This window comes from Eulemur rufifrons, chromosome 3 (assembly GCF_041146395.1).
Source record: "Eulemur rufifrons isolate Redbay chromosome 3, OSU_ERuf_1, whole genome shotgun sequence".
Lineage (NCBI taxonomy): Eukaryota > Metazoa > Chordata > Mammalia > Primates > Lemuridae > Eulemur > Eulemur rufifrons.
In genome coordinates, this window is record NC_090985.1 from 84063022 (window position 1) to 84083111 (window position 20090).

The following is a 20090-nucleotide window of genomic DNA, read 5'->3' on the forward strand; positions in this document are numbered from 1 at the left end:
GGAAGGTGCGGCCCCCTGGCCCCCGAGGCGCGGGCCTGCGCTGCCCAGCTCTGGCGGAGCACCCCCCCGCGGCCGGCCTGGGGATGCGGAGCCCGGGTGGGCCTCGTTGCCGCCCGCAGGGGGCTGGGGCCGCCGTGTCGCCCCCTTCCCCGACCCGCCGCCGCCCCCTCCCGCCAGCCGCGCAGAGCAGTTCCTGGTTCCCGCGAAGGGTTACGTGGCAGCCGGCTAGGGGCCGGCGGGCGGGCGGGGACGGCCCCTGCACTGCCGAGCTGGCTCTGGGCGGGTGGGCGGACTTGGGGGGATGGCCCGCCCTGGCTGCGGTGTGCGTCCGGCCGGCGGGGGAAATGTGGAGGCCAGGCCCCCGGGGTACGGGGCGTGCCAGCCCCGAGACCACAGGCCCCAACTGACAGGGAGACCCCTTGTAGGACCGAGATTGGGGTGAGCGAGAAACAGACGGAGTCGGGCATATGCTGCCTACTTGAAGGGCGGTGGCCGCTGGGCACCGGCACACTGAAGGCGCACCCGATTGTTTTAATTCTTGTCTCTTAAACTGGTATTATAACTCGACAGGGAACTTTTTGCCCTGATGCTTGCTTTTGCCTTGAAGAAACAAGGTCTGATAAGTAAATCGAGTTTCTGAACAGTAGTGCCAGAGAGCCGAGTAATTTTCTTTTTGTTTATTGAAGTAAGAGAGGATGGAAATGTCAGGAGTGTGTAAATTCTCTTCCCACATATCTAGTATTTTGATGACTTATTTAACAGCTGTTGAATATGGGTAATAAACTTTGCAAGGTGAACATGTAACATCCTACGTTCTTTCCCCCAATACGCCTATTCCTTTTTTTTCTTTTTTCCTTTCTATTCCTCTGTAACCCCTATGTCTCATCAAATATACTAATTATTTTATTTACTTATTGCTTTTTCTCCTCCCTCCTGGCGTCTAACCTTAGTGAGGGCAGAGATTTTTATTTCATTTTGTACCAGTCTATTTCCAGCATGTAAAATAGTGCCTAGGACGTAGGAGGTACTTAAAAAAAAAGAGCCATGTTAAGAATCTTGGAGAAAAATTAATGGAATGACACTGCCAGTGACCAAAAGATGAATGGATTTTTTTTTAATTTTTGTTTTTTAAATCATCCAGACTCTCCTAAGAATAAATTTAAATGAAGTCCATTAGGGTTTTTTTTAATTTTATTACTAGATAACTTAATATTTTACTTTATTTTTGCTTCTCTTCAAATAGGCTTTTCTGTATTTAGATATAGATATTTTTTATTCCTGGTAGTATCGTGTGTGTTTGAAACCAGTGCTAAGGAGGTAGGTATAGTTGAAGGGTAGGTAAAAGGAAACTAACATATGTCACAAGCTCTATATTAGGCTGTGCCTGTGCCACTTACCTACTGGATGACCCAAGTCCAAGCATCAATTCTTCTGCTCTGTATAAGGAAATAATATCACCTGTACTAATCTCTCATGGCCATTGTTGCAAAGTTGGGATAATATGGTGGGAAGGCACCTGAGAGTTTACAAAGCATTATATTAAAGTATGGTATCACTAAAAATATAATGCTAAATATTTGTACTCATTTTCTGAATTTAATATTTACATATACTTTGTTTTAATAGTAAAAGCAATACTTCCATATATGCATATATTCAGCTATTTTGTGTAACTTGCTAGAACCCATCTCCACATGGTGAGAATTCCTGACTTTAAAAACATAATTTAGGAGAACTATGACCTGCAAGGCATATTTGCAGTGCTTTGAATAAAATGGAATATAAATCAGAAATTCTGACACTTAGAAGTGGTATTACTTTTCTTATTACATTTATAGGAAAGTTCACCACCTGTACCTTGTCTCACATGTTAATGACTTTTTAACAGTGAGTGGATTTTCAACTTTATATAAATCTGTAAAATTTGTAAATCTAAAAAGACATAACAAAAATACTAAACAGAAGTTTTTAAAGTCAATTTGAAAGTGAGTGTTAAAGTGGTTTACAAAAGTGGGAAGTGTGTGCAAGTTGTTCATTTTTCTTACCATATGTTAAAGAGTTGGGATTTGAAAGTATGTTATCTATGAATGGGGAAATACTGACTAGGTGAGTCTTGCTATTTGACTTTTAAAATACTTAAAATACTACCAAATTTCAAAGTTAACATAATTACAGAATTGCAATATTTGTGCTAGAGTAATAGGGAAGTTGATGTTTTTGCAGAACTGTTAAGCCTTTTGTGTAAATATACTGAGGAAATGTCAGAGGATTTATGGTGAAATCAACAAAGAAGTAACATACTGTTACTAGCCAAAATTAAGGGGCAATATAGATATACTTTAAAAGCATGGATTCTGGAGCTAAAGGGGTCCATGTTGAAGTTAGGGCTCTGCAGCTTGCTGACTGGGTGACCTGAGACATCTCAGAACTTAAGTTTATCTATAAAATGGGTTTATGGGTTACTCTAAGAATTAAATTAACTAATACGTATAATACCTTGTTCAATGCTTGGCTTACAAAAGGCATACAATAAATGGTAGTGATTATTATTCCTTGGAAACTCATCAAAGTTTGAAAATACAAAACAGCATTTTTATGTGAGAGAATGGCCCAGCAGTTAACATATTAAGAGATTATATGTACTGAAGAGGTTGATAAAAAAGTAGTCAGTCTGTGGAAAATATGAGAGTTTAATTTCCAGGGAACTTTATATTACCAAAAATTGCTTGTGAATTTTGAAATCATTGTTTTATTACAGTCAGTATCTGTCCTCAGAATACAAACCATGGTCTTTATTTAATGGCTTCATATTTGAGTTAGGAAAATTTGAACAGTCGAAACATGTAAGAATGCATAGAAAGCTTTCTGAAAGTGAAGATGTGGAAAAGGAGTGAAGAGTTAGGGGTTCATAAGAGAAATATTTCCTTCTAAAAGGGAGTCACTTTCCAGATAGATGTTCAGAAATCTACAAGATATGCCTTACAGGGTTTGGGGAGATTTATAGTTAAAACAATCTTGGAACAGTTTTTAGGGGTTTGCTTTATTTTTAAGCATAAATTGTCTTAATGCCAATATTTATTTATGTTTTTATTTAGAGATGGGGTCTCACTGTCACCCAGGGTGGAGTGCAGTGGTGTGATCATAGCGCACTGCAGTCTCAATGTCCTGGGCTCAAATGATCCTCCTGCTTCAGCCTCCTAAGTAGCTGTAACGACACGTGTACGCCACCATGGTCATTGCCAATGTTTTCCTTCGTTCTCTCTCTTTAAAATAATATATATATATATTTTTTTTTTAGAGACAGGGTCTTGCCAACTGCCCGGGCTGGTCTCTAACTCCTGGCCTCAGGCTGTCCTCTCAGATAGCTGGAATTTTCAGGCACAAGCCTCTGGGCCGAGTTTCTCTTTTTTAAGAACTTAATTTTGTATAAGCTGGTGAGGAGTGGAATTTGATATTAAGAATTGTTTTGGGCCGGGCGCGGTGGCTCACGCCTGTAATCCTAGCACGCTGGGAGGCCAAGGCGGGAGGATCATTTGAGCTCAGGAGTTCGTGACTAGCCTGAGCAAGAGTAAGACCCTGTCTCTATTTGTTTAAAAAAAAAAAATTACCTTTCAGGAATTCAGTCCATATAGTAGTCACACCTTCTTTTAACAAGTACAAAATAGTTAATATCTCAATATACCAAGAAAAGATACCAGTCCCCAGCTGGTGACCACTCAATTAAAGAAATATTATGGGCTGGGCATGGTGGCTCATGCCTGTAAGCCCAGCACTTTGGGAGACTGAGGCGGAAGGATCCCTTGAAGCCAAGAGTTTGAGATCAACCTGGGCAACGTAATGAGACCCCGTCTCTAAAAAAAATTTTTTTTTAATTAGCTGGACATTGTGATACGCACTGTAGTCCCAGTTACTCGGGAGGCTGAGGTGGAGGATCGCTTGAGCCCAGGAGTTTGGGATTGCAGTGACCTATGATGACGCCATTGCACGACAAAGTGAAACCCTGTCTCTTTAAAAAAAAAAAAAAAAAAAAGTCATGATAGTTATGACATTACATACAGCATAGATTTAGATAATTCATTGGAGTTTGTAGTAACCTATTTAAGATAAATCTGAATAAGTCTCGTTTTTTTCTTATAAATGGGAGAGAAGCAGTATAAATCTCCCAAACTGTTATAAACTCAGTTATTTTTACTTCTGAGTTGAGTGCATTATATATTTCTGTAGCATATTTTTATTCCAAACTAACTTATCTTACTATTAATTAATTGTGGTATTAGTTTAAAACTATGCTGGCTGGGGTGTGAGGCTTAGGAGGCCTGGAAATGGGAGCGTGATTACTGGTTTAGGTTTTGTATAAACTTTTTTGTGATGTGTAGTTTATATTTTCGTCTTCTCATTCTTCATGTCACATGCTAAACCTGCTGGAGGCCAGATTTTAATTTTATTTCAAAGGCTAGCATAAAAGGATAATCTAATTTTTTATTGCTTTTTTAATTTGATAGTAAATTTATCTTTGAAGAATTTCACTTGTTCGTAAAGGACTCTTTAACAAAGTTTTCTTCGCTGTGTTAATGACCTTATATTACAAACTAGAAACAAGGATGTGGTGTTTGCCTGGTTGTGTGTGTGTGTGCGTGTGTGTGTGTCTGAGAGAGAGAGAGAGATGAAGTCTAAACAAAGATAGAAAAACTAAATGAAATTTAGTAACCAATCAATTTTATTAAAAATAATCACATGAAAGTAGTGTTACCCTAGAAACTCATGCCATCGTTCTGTTCTAATGAATCCTTGGGAATGACCCAAATTTTAATACGGTGGTCTTACTAGCCTTTTCTACTCAAGTGACCCTCATACCTCTCGCAGTTCAGCAACTCACCTTAGTGGCCCTATCCCTGACTCTATCATGCAGGCCTGACTGATTTCCAGATCCTGAATTCCAGGATAGCAAGTTCAGCCTCAACCTGCATTTTGTTCACCTTCCTCATTCTGCTCCTCACAAGCCAGTTCTTTACCATGGTACCTTGGCCCCCTTTCCTTTTTTTCATTATATTAGCCCCTCATTGTTTTGCTTTTCTTCCTGCAGGCTTTACTCTATCTGCCTTTTCTGTGCCTCTCAATTCACAGGTTGCTGAGTGTTACCCGACAAAGTCATACACTGACACTGATAGACAATATTACAAATCACAAGTTTCTAACCTTAGACATTAGTAACAACCAGTGATCTTTTTACTTTTCCTGGCCAGCTCCCTTCCCTATAGGAACTATATAAATACTCATCATTCAGGTCCCCATTATGTTTAACATGTGACATTGCTTTTTTTCCCCACAGAGAAAATAAAAGTTTATCAGGTGTGGATTTCTTCAGTTTCCTGTCTTTTGAACTTATCTGCCTCATCCATTAACTACCTTTTTCCCAATCTAAGAGGAAAAGTTGTTCAAGAGTGCAGTAGTACTCTGTCCTTAGGGTTTTGTTCTTTGTCATATCCTTCCATTCATTATCCTCTTTCTAGCCTGTGTTTTTTGTTTTTTTTTTAATTTTTTGTAGAGAAGAGGTCTCACTGCATTGCACAGGCTGGTGTCAAACTCCTGGCCTCAAGCAATTCTTCTGTGTTGGCCTCCCAAAGTGCTGAGGTTACAGGTGTGAGCCACTGCACTGGACCTTACCCTGTGTGTGATTTTTTTTTTTTTTTGGCTGCAAGCATCAGAATCTCCTGGATATCCTGTGTGTTTAACTTCTCCCATTTCCCTGTCACCTTTCCTATTCCCCCACATAAGCGCGGTCTCTCCTATTCTAAAAACAACATGAATCTTGACCAGGCATCTACTGGATACCACTTTGTCCCTCTTGTGTTCCTCAGTCTACTGCGATGCAGCTTCTGTTCTCACATCTTCATTGAGAGTACTCAAGCCATGACCACTGATGACTTCTTAAATTGTCCAGTATGTTGTACTCTTTCCCTAACACATCTCTTTTGAAACTTTGCCCTTATTAACCACACCTTTTCAAATGCTTCCCGCTTGGCTTTTGGGATACCATGCTCTCTTCATTCTCTGTCTGACCATTTCTTCTTAGTTTTGGGGACTTGAAGTTTAGGCTTTTTCTCCACAGTTCTGATGTTGTCCTACTTCTCTACAAATACTCTACACTCTATTTGTACAACTTACATCTTTCCTCAGCTTCAACTATGATCTGTAAGTAGACACTCCCAAATCCTTACCTAAGCTAGGTTTTCCCTACCGAGTTCTAGACTTAGGTTTTTGCCACCTCCTGCTCTTTCTACCTGTATATCTCACAGAAGTCTCTGCTATGAGCGTCAATAAATAGTCTTTGACTCTTTCTTCTTACTTACCAAACCTTATTTTGCCTTGTAAGAGCCTCCTCTGTCCCACTGCACTGCCTTAGTTCAGACCTTATTGTCTTTCCTATGGTATCTTGCGCAAGACTTATTCTTGCCTGCATGCTTGCTGCAATTCGTGTTTTATCTGGTATTTATTCAATAATATTGATCAGTCACCTAATATGTGCCAAGCCCCATGCTGGGCTCTGAACATACCATGATGAGCAGAAACAGGTGTGGTCCCTGCTCTTAGGGAGATTACTTTCTAATGAGTGAAACAGAAATTATTAATATAATCAAGCCGGAGTGTGTGTTTTGAAGAAAAAGAGCACAGTTCTCTGAGATAATCTAACAAAGGAAATGACCTACTCTAGGAAGACAAGGAAGACTTCTTTGAAAAGGTGTGATTGCACTGAGATCTGAGGGGTAGGTTTTCCAACAGTGTTGTAAATAGTCCCCCATGTGGCCAGGCCCTGCAGGAGGAACTGCAGGGCAAAGGAGCGGGAGGCAGTGGTCTGAGGTGAGGCTGCCGAGGCAGAGGGGAGGTGTCAGACCGTGGAAAGTTGTATAGACCACGTTATACTAGAAAGCTGGGAACCCAGTGAAGCGTCCTTAGCAGGTGGGTGAGGGTGTGGAAACGTGATCAGAAGATCATTCTGGCTGCAGTGTGCTCAGCTCCGAGGGGGGCCTGAGAGACCACTTGTAGGTCATAGACGACAATCTTTCTAAAAGGCATAAATGACCTTCCCCCTCCTCAAAATTCTCCAGTTGTGCTATAATAAATTCTAAACTACTTAGCTCAACAAACAAGGTCCTTTCTGGCACTCTGTTTCTAGTCTTTTCCACCACTCGCTGAAGTGTGCTTATGCCTGGCCTTTATGTTTACTGCTACTCGACCTTTGCACTGTCTGTTTCCTCTACCTGTACGGCCCTCTGTCTGGCCTTGTGAGCCTAGGGAACTTCTATTTTCCAGCAAGACACGCTCCACCACCACCTCCTCTGAGAGAAAGAAGCCTTTCCAGAACGTGCTCCATTCCCTACCCCAGGAAGAAAACAAAAAAGTCTGTTGTTTATTCTGAGTACCCCACAGCGTAAGCTATTGGCACTTACATAAGTTTATTTACCTGTCCCGACATGACTGAGCTCCTTGATATCAAGGATTATTTCATTCATCTTCGTTTTGTTCTTTCTTATCTAGCACTGTCCCTGGTGCCTAATAAATATTAAGCATGCCATTTATCTGTTCTGAGCGCTTTACTTTTATCAATAGTCAGGTCAGTTAAATATTTATTGATCATGTAACTATGCCAGGGGTGTGGGAGATTAACACATAAACCAGACCCTACCTTTGATCCATTTTTCTCATGTTAACTGTGCTTCCTTTTACTTTTATTCGTTTACATTTAGAATTTTTCTTGGTAGAAACTTTGTGTTTATTGTATAGATTTAGAGTAGAGAATCATTATTTGTCAAATCATGGTTTTCTGGACCTGCAGGGTGTCTCTTTTGAAATCTTAAAGTTAGGGATGAATTACGCAATCTTATCTAAACTGCAGAAGAGTACTCTGGTGATTTAAATTAACTCCTTGGTGATCAGTTATGTCTGTAGAGTGCCACAGAAACTAGAGTGCCCTTGATTGTTAGGTTTGGGGACAGAGCTTGTAATGTTTTTACCCAGATCTATTGTTTGAGGAGGGTCACAAATTGACTTGCTCTTTTTTTTTCCTTTCTAGATAACAGCAAAAGCTTCTATCATTTTTGTTACTCTTCAGTACAATGTTACCCTCCCTGCAACAGGTAGGTAATTTTCATTAAAAATTTTCTGTTTAAATAAACGTTCAGTTGAACAAACTTGGAAATTTCCATGAACACTAGGTTCTACATCAATCATCACAGACCTCATCCATAATTCAACTAAACATTATTTTGATTTTGTAATACTAGATGTAGTGGTTTTGGTTGACTTTATCTTTTATGTTATATGAAAATCAGTTTTATGGGTTTAATATTTATTACATATTTTTGTGACTGGGCTTAAAACAAAGAACATCCTGTTTTGCCTTCTGTGCCTTCTGATTTTTTTCATAAGAAAATTTGAATCTTAGATATTTTAAATTTGTTTAAAGTGTCATTGTTTAGTCAGGGCATCTAAAGGCACAATGTTCGGGTTCAGTTTTTCTGACCTATAGGTTATGTTTTGGACCTGTAATAACAATTCTTTTAAGTTTATTTTCACTTTTGTTGTGCTCTACTTCTGACAATTGTTTTGATTAGAGAGAATGTTGGTAAACTCTAGTAATTATCTGGTAATAGTGTCTACACTTTTATTCTTTTTTTTTTTTTTTTTTTTTGAGACAGAGTCTCACTCTGTTGCCTGGGCTAGAGTGAGTGCCGTGGCGTCAGCCTACCTCACAGCAACCTCAAACTCCTGGGCTTAAGCGATTCTCCTGCCTCAGCCTCCTGAGTAGCTGGGACTACAGGCATGCGCCACCATGCCCGGCTAATTTTTTCTATATATATTTTAGTTGGCCAGATAATTTCTTTCTATTTTTAGTAGAGACGGGGGTCTCGCTCTTGCTCAGGCTGGTCTCGAACTCCTGACCTTGAGCTATCCACCCGCCTTGGCCTCCCAGAGTGCTAGGATTACAGGCGTGAGCCACCGCGCCCGGCCTACACTTTTAATCTTTACTTTAGAAAATGTTATTTCTTCATCTGTGCATGGTGGCCTGCTCCTGTAGTCCCAGATACTTGGGGTTTGAGGCAGGAGGATCGTTTGAGCTTAGGAGTTTGAGCTTGCAGTGAGCTATGATTGTACCACTGCACTCCAGCCGGGGCAACAGAGCAAGACCCTATCTCTTTAAAAAAATATTCTTTCTAAATTATTCTATGTGAAAATCAAGTTGTTACTGGAAGTTGATTCTAATTGAAGACAGTAACATTAACTAGCATGAGTGAGGGATGGGATAAATTTGATTAATAAAATATTAACATTCAGAGTCAGTAAACCTGTCCAGAGGTTTTCTATTTAGAATGTATGGTCACGTAGTATATAACATTGAGTTGGGGCTTTGTTCAGTTACATATACCTTTGTAAATGCTTGATTTAGTGACTTAGATATCAGGTTACTCAGAACTACAGTGTTGTTTTGAAATTTGAATATGCCAGAGAAGAACAAAGCTCTTTTACCTAAATGGTCCCTATAAACATAAAGCTTGAGAACAAGAAGTATTAGCAATTCACAAGTATTTGATACAGATTTGTTTTGAAAAATTATAGCAAATGCAAGGACTAAAAACAATTTTAAGTAGCAGTTGCCTTTATCTCTACTGCTTATAGATACTAATTATCTACTGCTTAAAGGATTGTTAGTACAGGTCCAAAACATAACTTAATAGGTCAGAAACATGGGGGGGGGGATCTGTTTTTCCATTTGTTTTCTGATGGAAAAAACAGATCAAGTCAGTTTTTCCTTCAGAATCATAATGTAATGTCTAGTTTGAAAGTAGAGGTAGAAAGTTTCAAAAGTTCTTTGACAAAACAGGTACATGGACTAGGTATAACTTTATCAACTTAATCTATACCCCTGGGGTAACAGTTTATTGAATGTGGCCTCCTCTCCCCTGTTTTTTGGTGTTTGGTGGCTGTAACTAACATGTGTCAAGTCTTTATATTTCTGAAGCTTTAGATTTCTAGATAGTCTGCTCGATTTTCTTTGCCCCTTAAGACTCAAGATGCCCAGGAGCAAGTTATTTATGATGTTTGTATAGAACTTTTTTATTAGGTTGTTTTCTTTTGTTTGTTTCCATAACTGTGTTGTGCATAACCTTATGTATATTTTTGTGTATGTATGTCCTTTTTGGCCTTCAGAAGAACAAGCTACTGAATCAGCATCCCTTTATTACTATGGTATCAAAGATTTGGCTACAGTTTTCTTCTACATGCTAGTGGCGATAATTATTCATGCCATAATTCAGGAGTATGTGTTGGATGTAAGTATGCAATCTTAGAAATCTATGCTTTGTAAAGTATTAGCTTTCCATACTCTGATAGTTATATATTGAATATATATTATACTTTATTGTTAATTACTAATGGCTGTTTTTATTTTTAGAAAATTAACAGGCGAATGCACTTCTCCAAAACGAAACACAGCAAGTTTAATGAATCTGGTCAGCTTAGTGCATTCTACCTTTTTGCTTGTGTTTGGGGCACATTCATTCTAATCTCTGTAAGTATGTCTCATATTGTTGTTCTCCTTCCTCATCTAAGATTAGGAACTCTGCTAATGAACAAGTATAAGTTAAGAGTTTTAGTGATACATCTCTGTTTTAGTTAAGTTTTTATACAGCAAAAATTCTAAACTATGTTTATTGTTTCGGAAAGCCTTACTCATAGACATTTGCAGATGCCTCTGTATTAGCAAGAGCGTAAGATATTAGTGATACTCCTACTAGGTTACAGGAGTTATAATGTTTCCAGTCATTTCCTCCTTTAAAAGCAGTCTAAGAAACTTAAAATGTATAACTTTTCAGTTGAGGCAGTCAAAACCTTTAATTGTATCACCCTAACTAATGAGGAGAGAAAAGGCTTTCTGAAACAAATAAGCATATATATTATTAATAATAACAGTCCCTTAAATTTATATGGTGTTCCATAGTTTACCTACTTTTGAGTTTGTTGAACACATAGTTTTTTTTTTTAATCACTATGTTAGGGATGAATGATAGTCAGTGAATTTTAAGGGTACACCACTTAATGTTGGAAATAGACTAAAACTCAACTTTTCAATCCAGTGCTCATTCCATTTTACTCTGCTGCTTTAATAATACTATATAAATACATGTAAATTTTAGTTTAAAATCTTATAAATTTTTAAAAAACTATAAAAGTTACACTTCTGTGAGAAAATAGACTTATAAAAGGTAAGTCACTTTAGATTTTATTTTATTTTATTTTTTTACATATGTGGTAATTCTCACCGAATAGATCTGGTTATCTAAGAAAAAGATTTGGGTAGTATTTTATGGGCATAAATTCATAAAACTTGGCAGCTCTCTGATCCTTCGTCTCCTGTTAGGTGCTACATCATTTCCTGAAATCCTTGTGACAAAATTCATCTCTTTTGTAGCTGTTATGCCTCTGTTATATGTCTTTGCTGTTTATTGGTTGTTTTATGTTTGTGTACGTGTATTTTTTATTCTACCGGATTGAAAGGTTTTTGAAGGCCAATAATTATGTCTTAGTTGATTCCACGTCTCATTCATATCATTGATTTTCACTTTACTAAAGTAAACAATTCAAGTTGAATTGAAAAATAGCTAAAACAATTATAGGGTTTAACTTCAGTGAGTTCTTTGGAACTTTATATGAGAAACTGTAAATGTTAAGAAATGAAAATACTGTCTTATTTTCTAGGAAATTTTCATTGTGCTCATAGGTTAATTTTTATGTCTTCTTTCTTAGGAAAACTACATCTCAGACCCAACTATCTTATGGAGGGCTTATCCCCATAACCTGATGACGTAAGTCTTTTTAGCAGGCCTTTCTTCGTTAAGTATCATGGTCATGTCAATATTAAGCAGAATTCATTCTTGTTATTTTTTTTTTTTTTTTAGGACCTTAGACAAATTCATAAAAAAGGTTAAAGTATGTCTTTGACAGTCCCACTGCCATAAGAAAAAAATTCCTGTATACTTTTTTTAATGTATATAATCTTTTCGGCATCTTTGTTAGCTTGAGACAGCTGATTGTAACAATTTTAATACTCTTTACCCTTCTTGCTCCTTTCTTTGCTCCCCATACCCCTATTTTTTTTCACTCCTTCCTTTCTTGTCCTCTTCTGTAAGCTTCTTGAGGATAGGGATTGTTTTTTAATCTCTCCAGCCCTGAGTTTCTATACTGTGCTGCCAGGCTACATCGCTCAGTGGTTATAAAGATGTTTAGCTAAATTATTCCTTCTTCAAGCCTAGCTCTAGTACCACTATTCCATGTTATTAATAATTTTCCTTGCTACTTTAGCCTGTATTAGTCTTATTAGTCTTTTGCTTCCCTGAATTCATCATTTTGGTTTATGTTTTATGAAGTATCTATATATTATTTTGATCTATAATTTTTGTGTCATTTATGTAAGTCTTGTAATGTGCCCATAACCACCAAGACTATATGTGCCTTGGCAACAGTAGGAACGATCTTTTTATTTTATATCCTTTGTTGTACCAGCTAGGTCGCCGGTGCTTGTCACGTAGAAGTACTTGTAAATACATTACAGTGTGAGAATTGAAGAAAAAGATAGAAAGCAAAGAAGGGAATAACGTGAACATGGATCTCTTTAAGTCCAACAGTAATACCCACTCTACCGAATCATACTCTGAATTTTAAAAATTTTATTAGTTCAGTGAACTTCTGTAGAATGGGTTATAAACATATTTATATGGGACCGTATTCCCCTTCTGGAGGGGAGGGGGAAGGGAGAATAAAGAAGACACAGAAGGGCTAGAGGGATATAATGTAAAGGGAGACTGTTGCATCTAGACTGACTATGATATACCCCCTGGAGAACCCCTGTATGCCTTATTACTCTCTTTAGTCCAGGCTCTGCCTCCATTTTGGGGGGCTGTCTCCATGTTCCAACCAGGTAAAGTTACTATATTTCCCTAAGAAGAAAAAAAGCGAAAGGATATTTGAAATTGTAATTGTCCCAATTTCGGGTGACTATTAATCTATGCACCATTGCTTTTGTGTCAGGCTTTTTGCCCTTCCCATTCCTTTTTTGATGAAACCATATAGATCTGTGGGTTGATTATGTTTCTTATGTTTTCAATAGCTAACATGACATACTAATCAGTTTTAATTAACTAATAGACAGGGGCTCTGGCTCCTCCCGGCTAGTTTGCATGTTAACAGCATTCAGATCTTTGCCCATTGTTTAATCCAGGGGAATTGACAGTGGGAATATCCTAGGGAGATGGGGAAAGTGGTTTTTGAAGAGTTGTTTAAATACGTGCAGAATATGTATGAACTGATAAGGCAAAAGGTAGTTACTTAGCATATCCTTTATTTTATTCTTTACAAATATTATTCTTTAAAAGATATTCTTCACTTTCTTGTTTTGTGCAGATTTCAAATGAAATTTTTCTACATATCACAGTTGGCTTACTGGCTTCATGCTTTTCCTGAACTCTACTTCCAGAAGACCAAAAAAGTAAGCTGGGATGGTAGTTTTAAAAGTTTTGTCCTTTTTTTCTTTTTTTGGAAAGTCTTTGTAAAATTAAGTATTTCCTCACATCTTTGCCCTTCCGCCTTCCTTCTCACCTCAACTCTTCTGTCTTTCTCCCACCACCCCCCTTTATACAAAGACTAAAATCCTTAAGTATTTCTTTAAAAACCTTTAGTTAGTATTTTAACTTAGAGGGGACCCTTTTACATTTGACTTGCTGATTGCTCATTTTAAAATTATATTACTAGTGAGAACACCTGGGACAGATTGAACTCTCAGGATCATGCATAAATATCCTGAGAGTGGAACAGGGTTGGGGTGGTGGGCATATATTTGTCTTAGCTTTTTTTTTTTTTTTTTTGAGACAGAGTCTCGCTTTGTTGCCCGGGCTAGAATGCCGTGGCGTCAGCCTAGCTCACAGTAACCTCAAACTCCTGGGCTTAAGCGATCCTCCTGCCTCAGCCTCCCGAGTAGCTGGGACTACAGGCATGCGCCACCATGCCCGGCTAATTTTTTGTATATATATATTTTAGTTGTCCATATAATTTCTTTCTATTTTTAGTAGAGACGGGGTCTCACTCTTGCTCAGGCTGGTCTCGAACTCCTGACCTTGAGCGATCCACCCGCCTCGGCCTCCCAGAGTGCTAGGATTACAGGCGTGAGCCACCGCGCCCGGCCTGTCTTAGCTTTTTTAAAAGAATAATGGAGGAACATTAGATATTAAGTAAGAAGTTGGACTCAAAAAAATACAGATACTGGTAATGTAAATTAAAATTTGATTTTTAAAGTGCAAAATTAGTTTCTTCTTATTGGTATTCCTAGCAGTCTATTTGACAAGTGAGGCAAAGGGATTAATCGGATTACTCTACAACTAACAGTTCTGTGTATAAGTCTCAAAGAAAAGTTCAGTATTGAACAAGTAAAACATAGTTAAATATTCACCAGCGAAACCTTTCCAGAAATGGGTGGAGCATTCCCTTTTTAGCATGTGGGAAAGATGTTTGTTTATTTTATTTGAGCAAAAACTAAACTGTTGGAGAACTGCAGTATCTCGCTCTCTAGTTATACCCTCGGTACTTCTAAAGTCTGGCTTCTATGGTATTGCAAAAGTCCACTTTATTTCCTTTATTTAGCTCTTTCTCTGAAACCTGTACTAGATTCTTATTGTTTTAAACGCAAATAAACCTGCCTGGACCACCTCTTCCTGGTTGCTCTTCCGCTTCTCTCCTTATGTTTCATTCACACTGATATCTCTAGTTTTATAATCCCAACACATCACTCCTTTTTCCTGGAATACCTTTTCCTTCTGACAAAGTAATCAAACACTTTTATTTCCTTTTTTTATAAGGTTTTTTTTAATCCCAATATATGAAGTGCTATCTGGGACTTACTTCAAAATAATAATGGGTGAAGGGAAGTGAGAAGGTATATAGATGAAACGAGTTTGGTCATTTGTTAATAACTATTGAGGCTGGGTTATAGGTATATGGAGATTCATTATATTCTCTATCCATTGTACATATATTTCTATTTTTCCACATTGAAAACTTGTTTTTTAAAATCCCCTTACTTTGAGAAGCCTACCTAAATGGAAGTGTGATAACACGTCCAGTGACCAGTTTATCTCTTCCTCCTCAAAAGCCACAAACACTTATTTTTATATGTGCTGCCAATAGTTAATTCATGATTTAGGTACTTGATTTGCTACTGTTTGTGTTTTATGTGTCCTACGTATCTGTCGTCATTGATGTCTGCTGTGATTAGAAAACAGCACCAAAGCAGAGGCCATTTACTAAGGCACTTAAGTTCTTTTTATGTTGATTTCTTTTATAAAGTAGAATGTTTTTCCAGTTAAGTTGATTGTAAGGATTACAATGAAGATCTTTTATTTTTAAACCTTTGACATAGAACTATCTTAAAATAAAATTATTAGGCCCACAGTTTACAGTAACCCTTCCATATTCAGTAAGCGCCTAATGTGAGGCACGGGTGTCCTAGAGCTGTACTGTCCAAAGTGGTAGCCACTAGCCACATCTCAATTAACTTTAAAAAAACAAAATTCACTTCTTTGGTCACATTAGCCATATTTCAACTGCTCATTAGCCACATGTGGCTAGTATCTACCATTTTGGAGAGAAGAGATAAAGAACATTTCATAATTGCAGAAAGTTCTATGGAACAGTGCTGCTGAGAATGTCATAGGTTTTTTTGATGTCTTAGTACCATGGTTCAAATATTTAAAACTTTCTGCAGGTATTTGTATACTCAGGAACATAATACCATGTCTTCATCTTGTTCACTGACCATGGTAACTAAAGAGGGACATTTCAAAGTAATTGTTCATTTTAGTTCTTGAAGCTCTTTTCTTACCAGTTCCTGCCAGATGGCATTTCTCCAGAAATGCAATCTAATTTTTATGGAATAATTTGCATAACTTAGAACTTAACTGAAACTATTTTTAACACTTACATATGACAGTTGAAAGTAACTGTTTCAAGCAATTAACATAATTTGAAAGTAACAGCTGCATATGTGTTAAACAGTTTCTTAAAATTTTCTCTATGAAAATTATTTTTGGAAGAACTCTTTACTGGAAGAAACTAGTAGAGTGATTGTTTTGAACCAATCCTACAGACAAATGAAGAAAGAAAGGAAGGCTGTTAGTAGCAGTTCAAGAGGTGTATTTCTTTCAGGGAGAAAATTTAAATTACAGATACCATGTATATTTTAATGTAAACAGTTCTCCATTTTGCCCATGAGAAGATACAAAATATCATTTCTGAGCCAACTTGAATATATGAGCTTTTAGGGAAGTCATGAAATAGCCAAATGTTTTATTTCTAATATTCAATTTTAGTTTAATTATGTATATATATAATTGTATATCACATAAAGCATTAAACTAGAAATAATGTTTTTCCCCACTCCTACTTCATGAAAGTTATATTCACACTTTTCGTATGTAACTTTGATTTTATTTTTTTGAGGCAGAGTCCCGCTCTGTCACCCTGGCTAGAGTGCCGTGGCGTCAGCCTAGTTCACAGCAACCTCAAACTCCTGGGCTCAAGCAATCCTTCTGCCTCAGCCTCCCAAGTAGCTGGGACTACAGGCATGCGCCACTATGCCCAGCTAATTTTTTCTATATATTTTTAGTTGTCCAGCTAATTTCTTTTTTTTATTTTTTAATAGAGACAGGGTCTCGCTCTTGCTCAGGCTGGTTTCAATCTCCTGAGCTCAAACGATCCACCCGCCTCGGCCTCCCAGAATGCTAGGATTACAGATGTGAGCCACCGTGCCTGGCCATAACTTTGATATTAATATCTGCCATTCATCACTAGGTAGCTAGAGCAACTTTTTGAATCATCTTAACAGTTTTTCCGGAGAACATCATCTTTACATATCTTACTAATTCTTCCATTAGAACTCTGTAAGCATTTAAAAATGGCATATACTGAAATTTTTCAGGTCTATATGTCTTACCCAAACATTTATTTGTTGTTCAGAATAATTGGTATAAGTCTTTGTAATAGGAGAGCTTTGTAAAGATTTAAATATAAGATAATTCCATCTGGGGTTTGGGGAAAAATCTTTGCCTTAGCATATATGTGTTATTCAGTTTGTGGTAACGTTTATTTTTTAGTATACTGTAGCCAAGAAATATATTTTCGTATAATAATAAATTTGCTGAAGTATGCAGTTATCCTTTTTAATAAAAAAGATGTAATAACAACTGAAAAGTACTTGAAGTTATTTATAATTTTAAAATGTGTTAATGATTTAAGTTCGTTATATTTATTAGATTTTTCCATGAAAAATGAAACTATCAGAATTGTGTCATTATTTCATGATTTCATTCTTATATAAGCTACTTGAACGTTAGCATTAAGAATATTTAAGAACTCGGAAAAACTTTTCTAATAATTCATTTCTATATTTTTTCCATTCAAGTATAAAAAAATTGTTAATCTTTTTTTTTTAAGACTAGTCAAGTGCAGTAGTGAAAAGGGGAGAAAGAGTAGAAAAAAAGAGTTCAAAAAATTGTTAATCTTAAGTAAACAAAACTTCCATTTCTGGCTCCTGATAGGGAAAGTTAATTTACATGACAAAACCATATAATGACATATAAAAATGTCTTAAATACAAAAGCTTTCTCTCAGCCACTTTTTTTTTAATTTTATTTTTATTTTTTATACAGATGAGATCTTGCTATGTTGCCCAGGCTGGAGTGCAGTGGCTATTCACAGCAATCATAGTGCACTGCAGCCTCAAGCTCCTGATTTTTTTTTCAGTCACTTTTATTTTCATCCAGACTCTAGATTGTAGAGCAATGATGAGCCACCCTTGGATAGCTTGCTGACTCCCTAATTGAAATCTGTAATGTGGCCAGTAAACTGATTGCATGAACTTCCCTACGAGAGCCAATTTCACCCAGCCTCCTCTGTTCTCTCCCATTCCCCACACCGCATGTAAACGTGTAAGCCTCAGAGACCATGGTGCTGGACAGGGTCTTTGTTTTTGGCCTCAGACATGTGAGCACCGAGCCACTGGGGCTGTAACCCTATGCGAATTGGAGGATAGGACAGGGATATTAAAAGTAGCCATTTTCTAGGTAAAATTTCTCATTTTAAAAATCATGGTACACCACCTCCACTTCCATTGTATTTTTTTAATCATATGGAAATACCCTTATCTAGAGTGTATGTTCTTCAGTTAACCACAATCCCCACCACTTCTTGTGTCATTTTATTCATCTCTGTCACTCAATTTTAATTTTTTTTTTTTTGCTATTATTATAATTTATGGTATTTTGGGGGGTATTATTTTGTTGTTATTATACCTGTTGTGCAGAGAGATTAGGGAACTTGTCCAAGGTCACACAACTAGTAAGAACACTTATTCTAGCTACCCATTCTCTTACTCATTTTTACTTTTTCTGTGGTAAGCTTTAAGAGTACAAACATTGGTTTAGATTATACAATTTGTATACAATTGTATACAGCTGAATGCACCATTACTTACAAAAAGATTTCTTGATACTTCTATCCTTTTGAAAGCTATGCATACTATTTTAAAAGCTCTTGCTTAGGCATTTGATGGTTGTGAAGACGGAAGCTGGTGATGGCATTTTATCCTCTATTATTATTGACTCAGCTGGGTGACTATCAAAAAGGCAGACCTAAGATGCAAAGTTGAATCTGAATTTAGGAAGAAACCCTATGGGTTTTTCCTTTGCTAATGACAAGTACAATCATGCCCCACCTCATTGGGTTGTTGAGATGTAAAGACAAAAGATCAGAGAAATGGAATGGCTTTTGGAAATTTAGTTTGTTTGTCATTTATAATAGTGTTTTTAGATTTGTTGGAGAGGAAAAGGGTAGATAGCTTAGGTTCCTCTCTGGTAAATGACTAACATGAATTTTAAAAAAATAATTTTGGTTTCATCTAAAATTAATTTTTTAAAAATTCTCTTGAGAAGTTACATTGCACTGTAACATATTTTTCCAGCAAATTAGTTTTTTACGTTGACTTACACAAGTTTTTATGTAATGAAATGAGTTTAATCAGCATTTTAAAAACTTAAAAGCTTCCCTCATAATTATTGAGAGTTTTCTTGGTATGTTTTCTCCTCCAACATTTGGAGCATCGGTTGACACATCTGAAGGAATATGGCAGTATTTCCCATACCTAGTCATTTACATGCCACCTTCTTGTTTTACCATATTCACATACTACTGATTCATACTTTTGACTATATTCTTATTCTATGCAGTAATACTCATGACGTTTTAATTATTAAGGCATATTAAAATAAATAACTTAGAATATTTTATTTTAAATTACCATTAAATAAGTGTTTTGTTGTGTACTATCTAAAATCATTTTGTACAGTACCAAAAATAAACATACCATACTTTGGGAAACGCTGGTGTATACATGTAGTGGTACCTCTATATCCATAGCATATCATATTGCATTGATAATGCTACAAGTGAGCGCTTATGGAAATATTCTAACAGAAGAGACATTCTCTTGTGGTTGAACTTTAGCGTGTTATCTTGACAGCATTTCTCCTTCTTTCCTTTTATAAGGGGAAATTTTAAAAATAGGAAATAATTTCCAAATGGAAGTTTAAAAATTATGTGAGAGAATCTTAAGACTGTTTATTTTCAAAGATACTTCTCTGTCCAGTTGAAAGAACCACTGTCAACTTGGTATCATGTCTTGGAAATTTTCACAAGAGCCCCAAAGTATAATATTGTATATAATACTATTCAGACCGTCTTATGTTCTACCTAGACTTTGATCTTTGTGCCATTCTTACCAGAGAAGAGTTTTCAATTTCAAAACTAGACTTATAAAATCTCTACTCTTTCTCAGAAGATGTGGTGAGGTAGCTCTGTACTGAAATATGAGGGGAGAACTGGAGATCCAGTAGAGACCCGTGTGCCACTATACATGCAAGAGATAAGTTGAGTGAGATTCCAAAGGAATACAGTTCAGTCTGCCAGAGTCAACCCACCATTTTAATTAACAG

General features: G+C 37.0%; 1 protein-coding gene across 2 annotated transcripts in view; it reads left to right on the top strand.

Annotated features, from left to right (window-relative positions):
* TRAM1 (translocation associated membrane protein 1) overlaps positions 1–20090 on the top strand; it is a 33396-nt gene that overhangs the window by 392 nt on the left and 12914 nt on the right. Inside the window, exons 2-6 of one of the 2 annotated variants that reach the window (XM_069466387.1) lie at positions 8072–8135; positions 10207–10328; positions 10451–10567; positions 11803–11861; positions 13456–13540. In XM_069466387.1, coding sequence (XP_069322488.1) covers positions 8072–8135; positions 10207–10328; positions 10451–10567; positions 11803–11861; positions 13456–13540 — 447 coding nt within the window. The remainder of the gene's footprint in view (positions 1–8071; positions 8136–10206; positions 10329–10450; positions 10568–11802; positions 11862–13455; positions 13541–20090) is intronic. The other variant, XM_069466388.1, reaches the window with a different exon arrangement.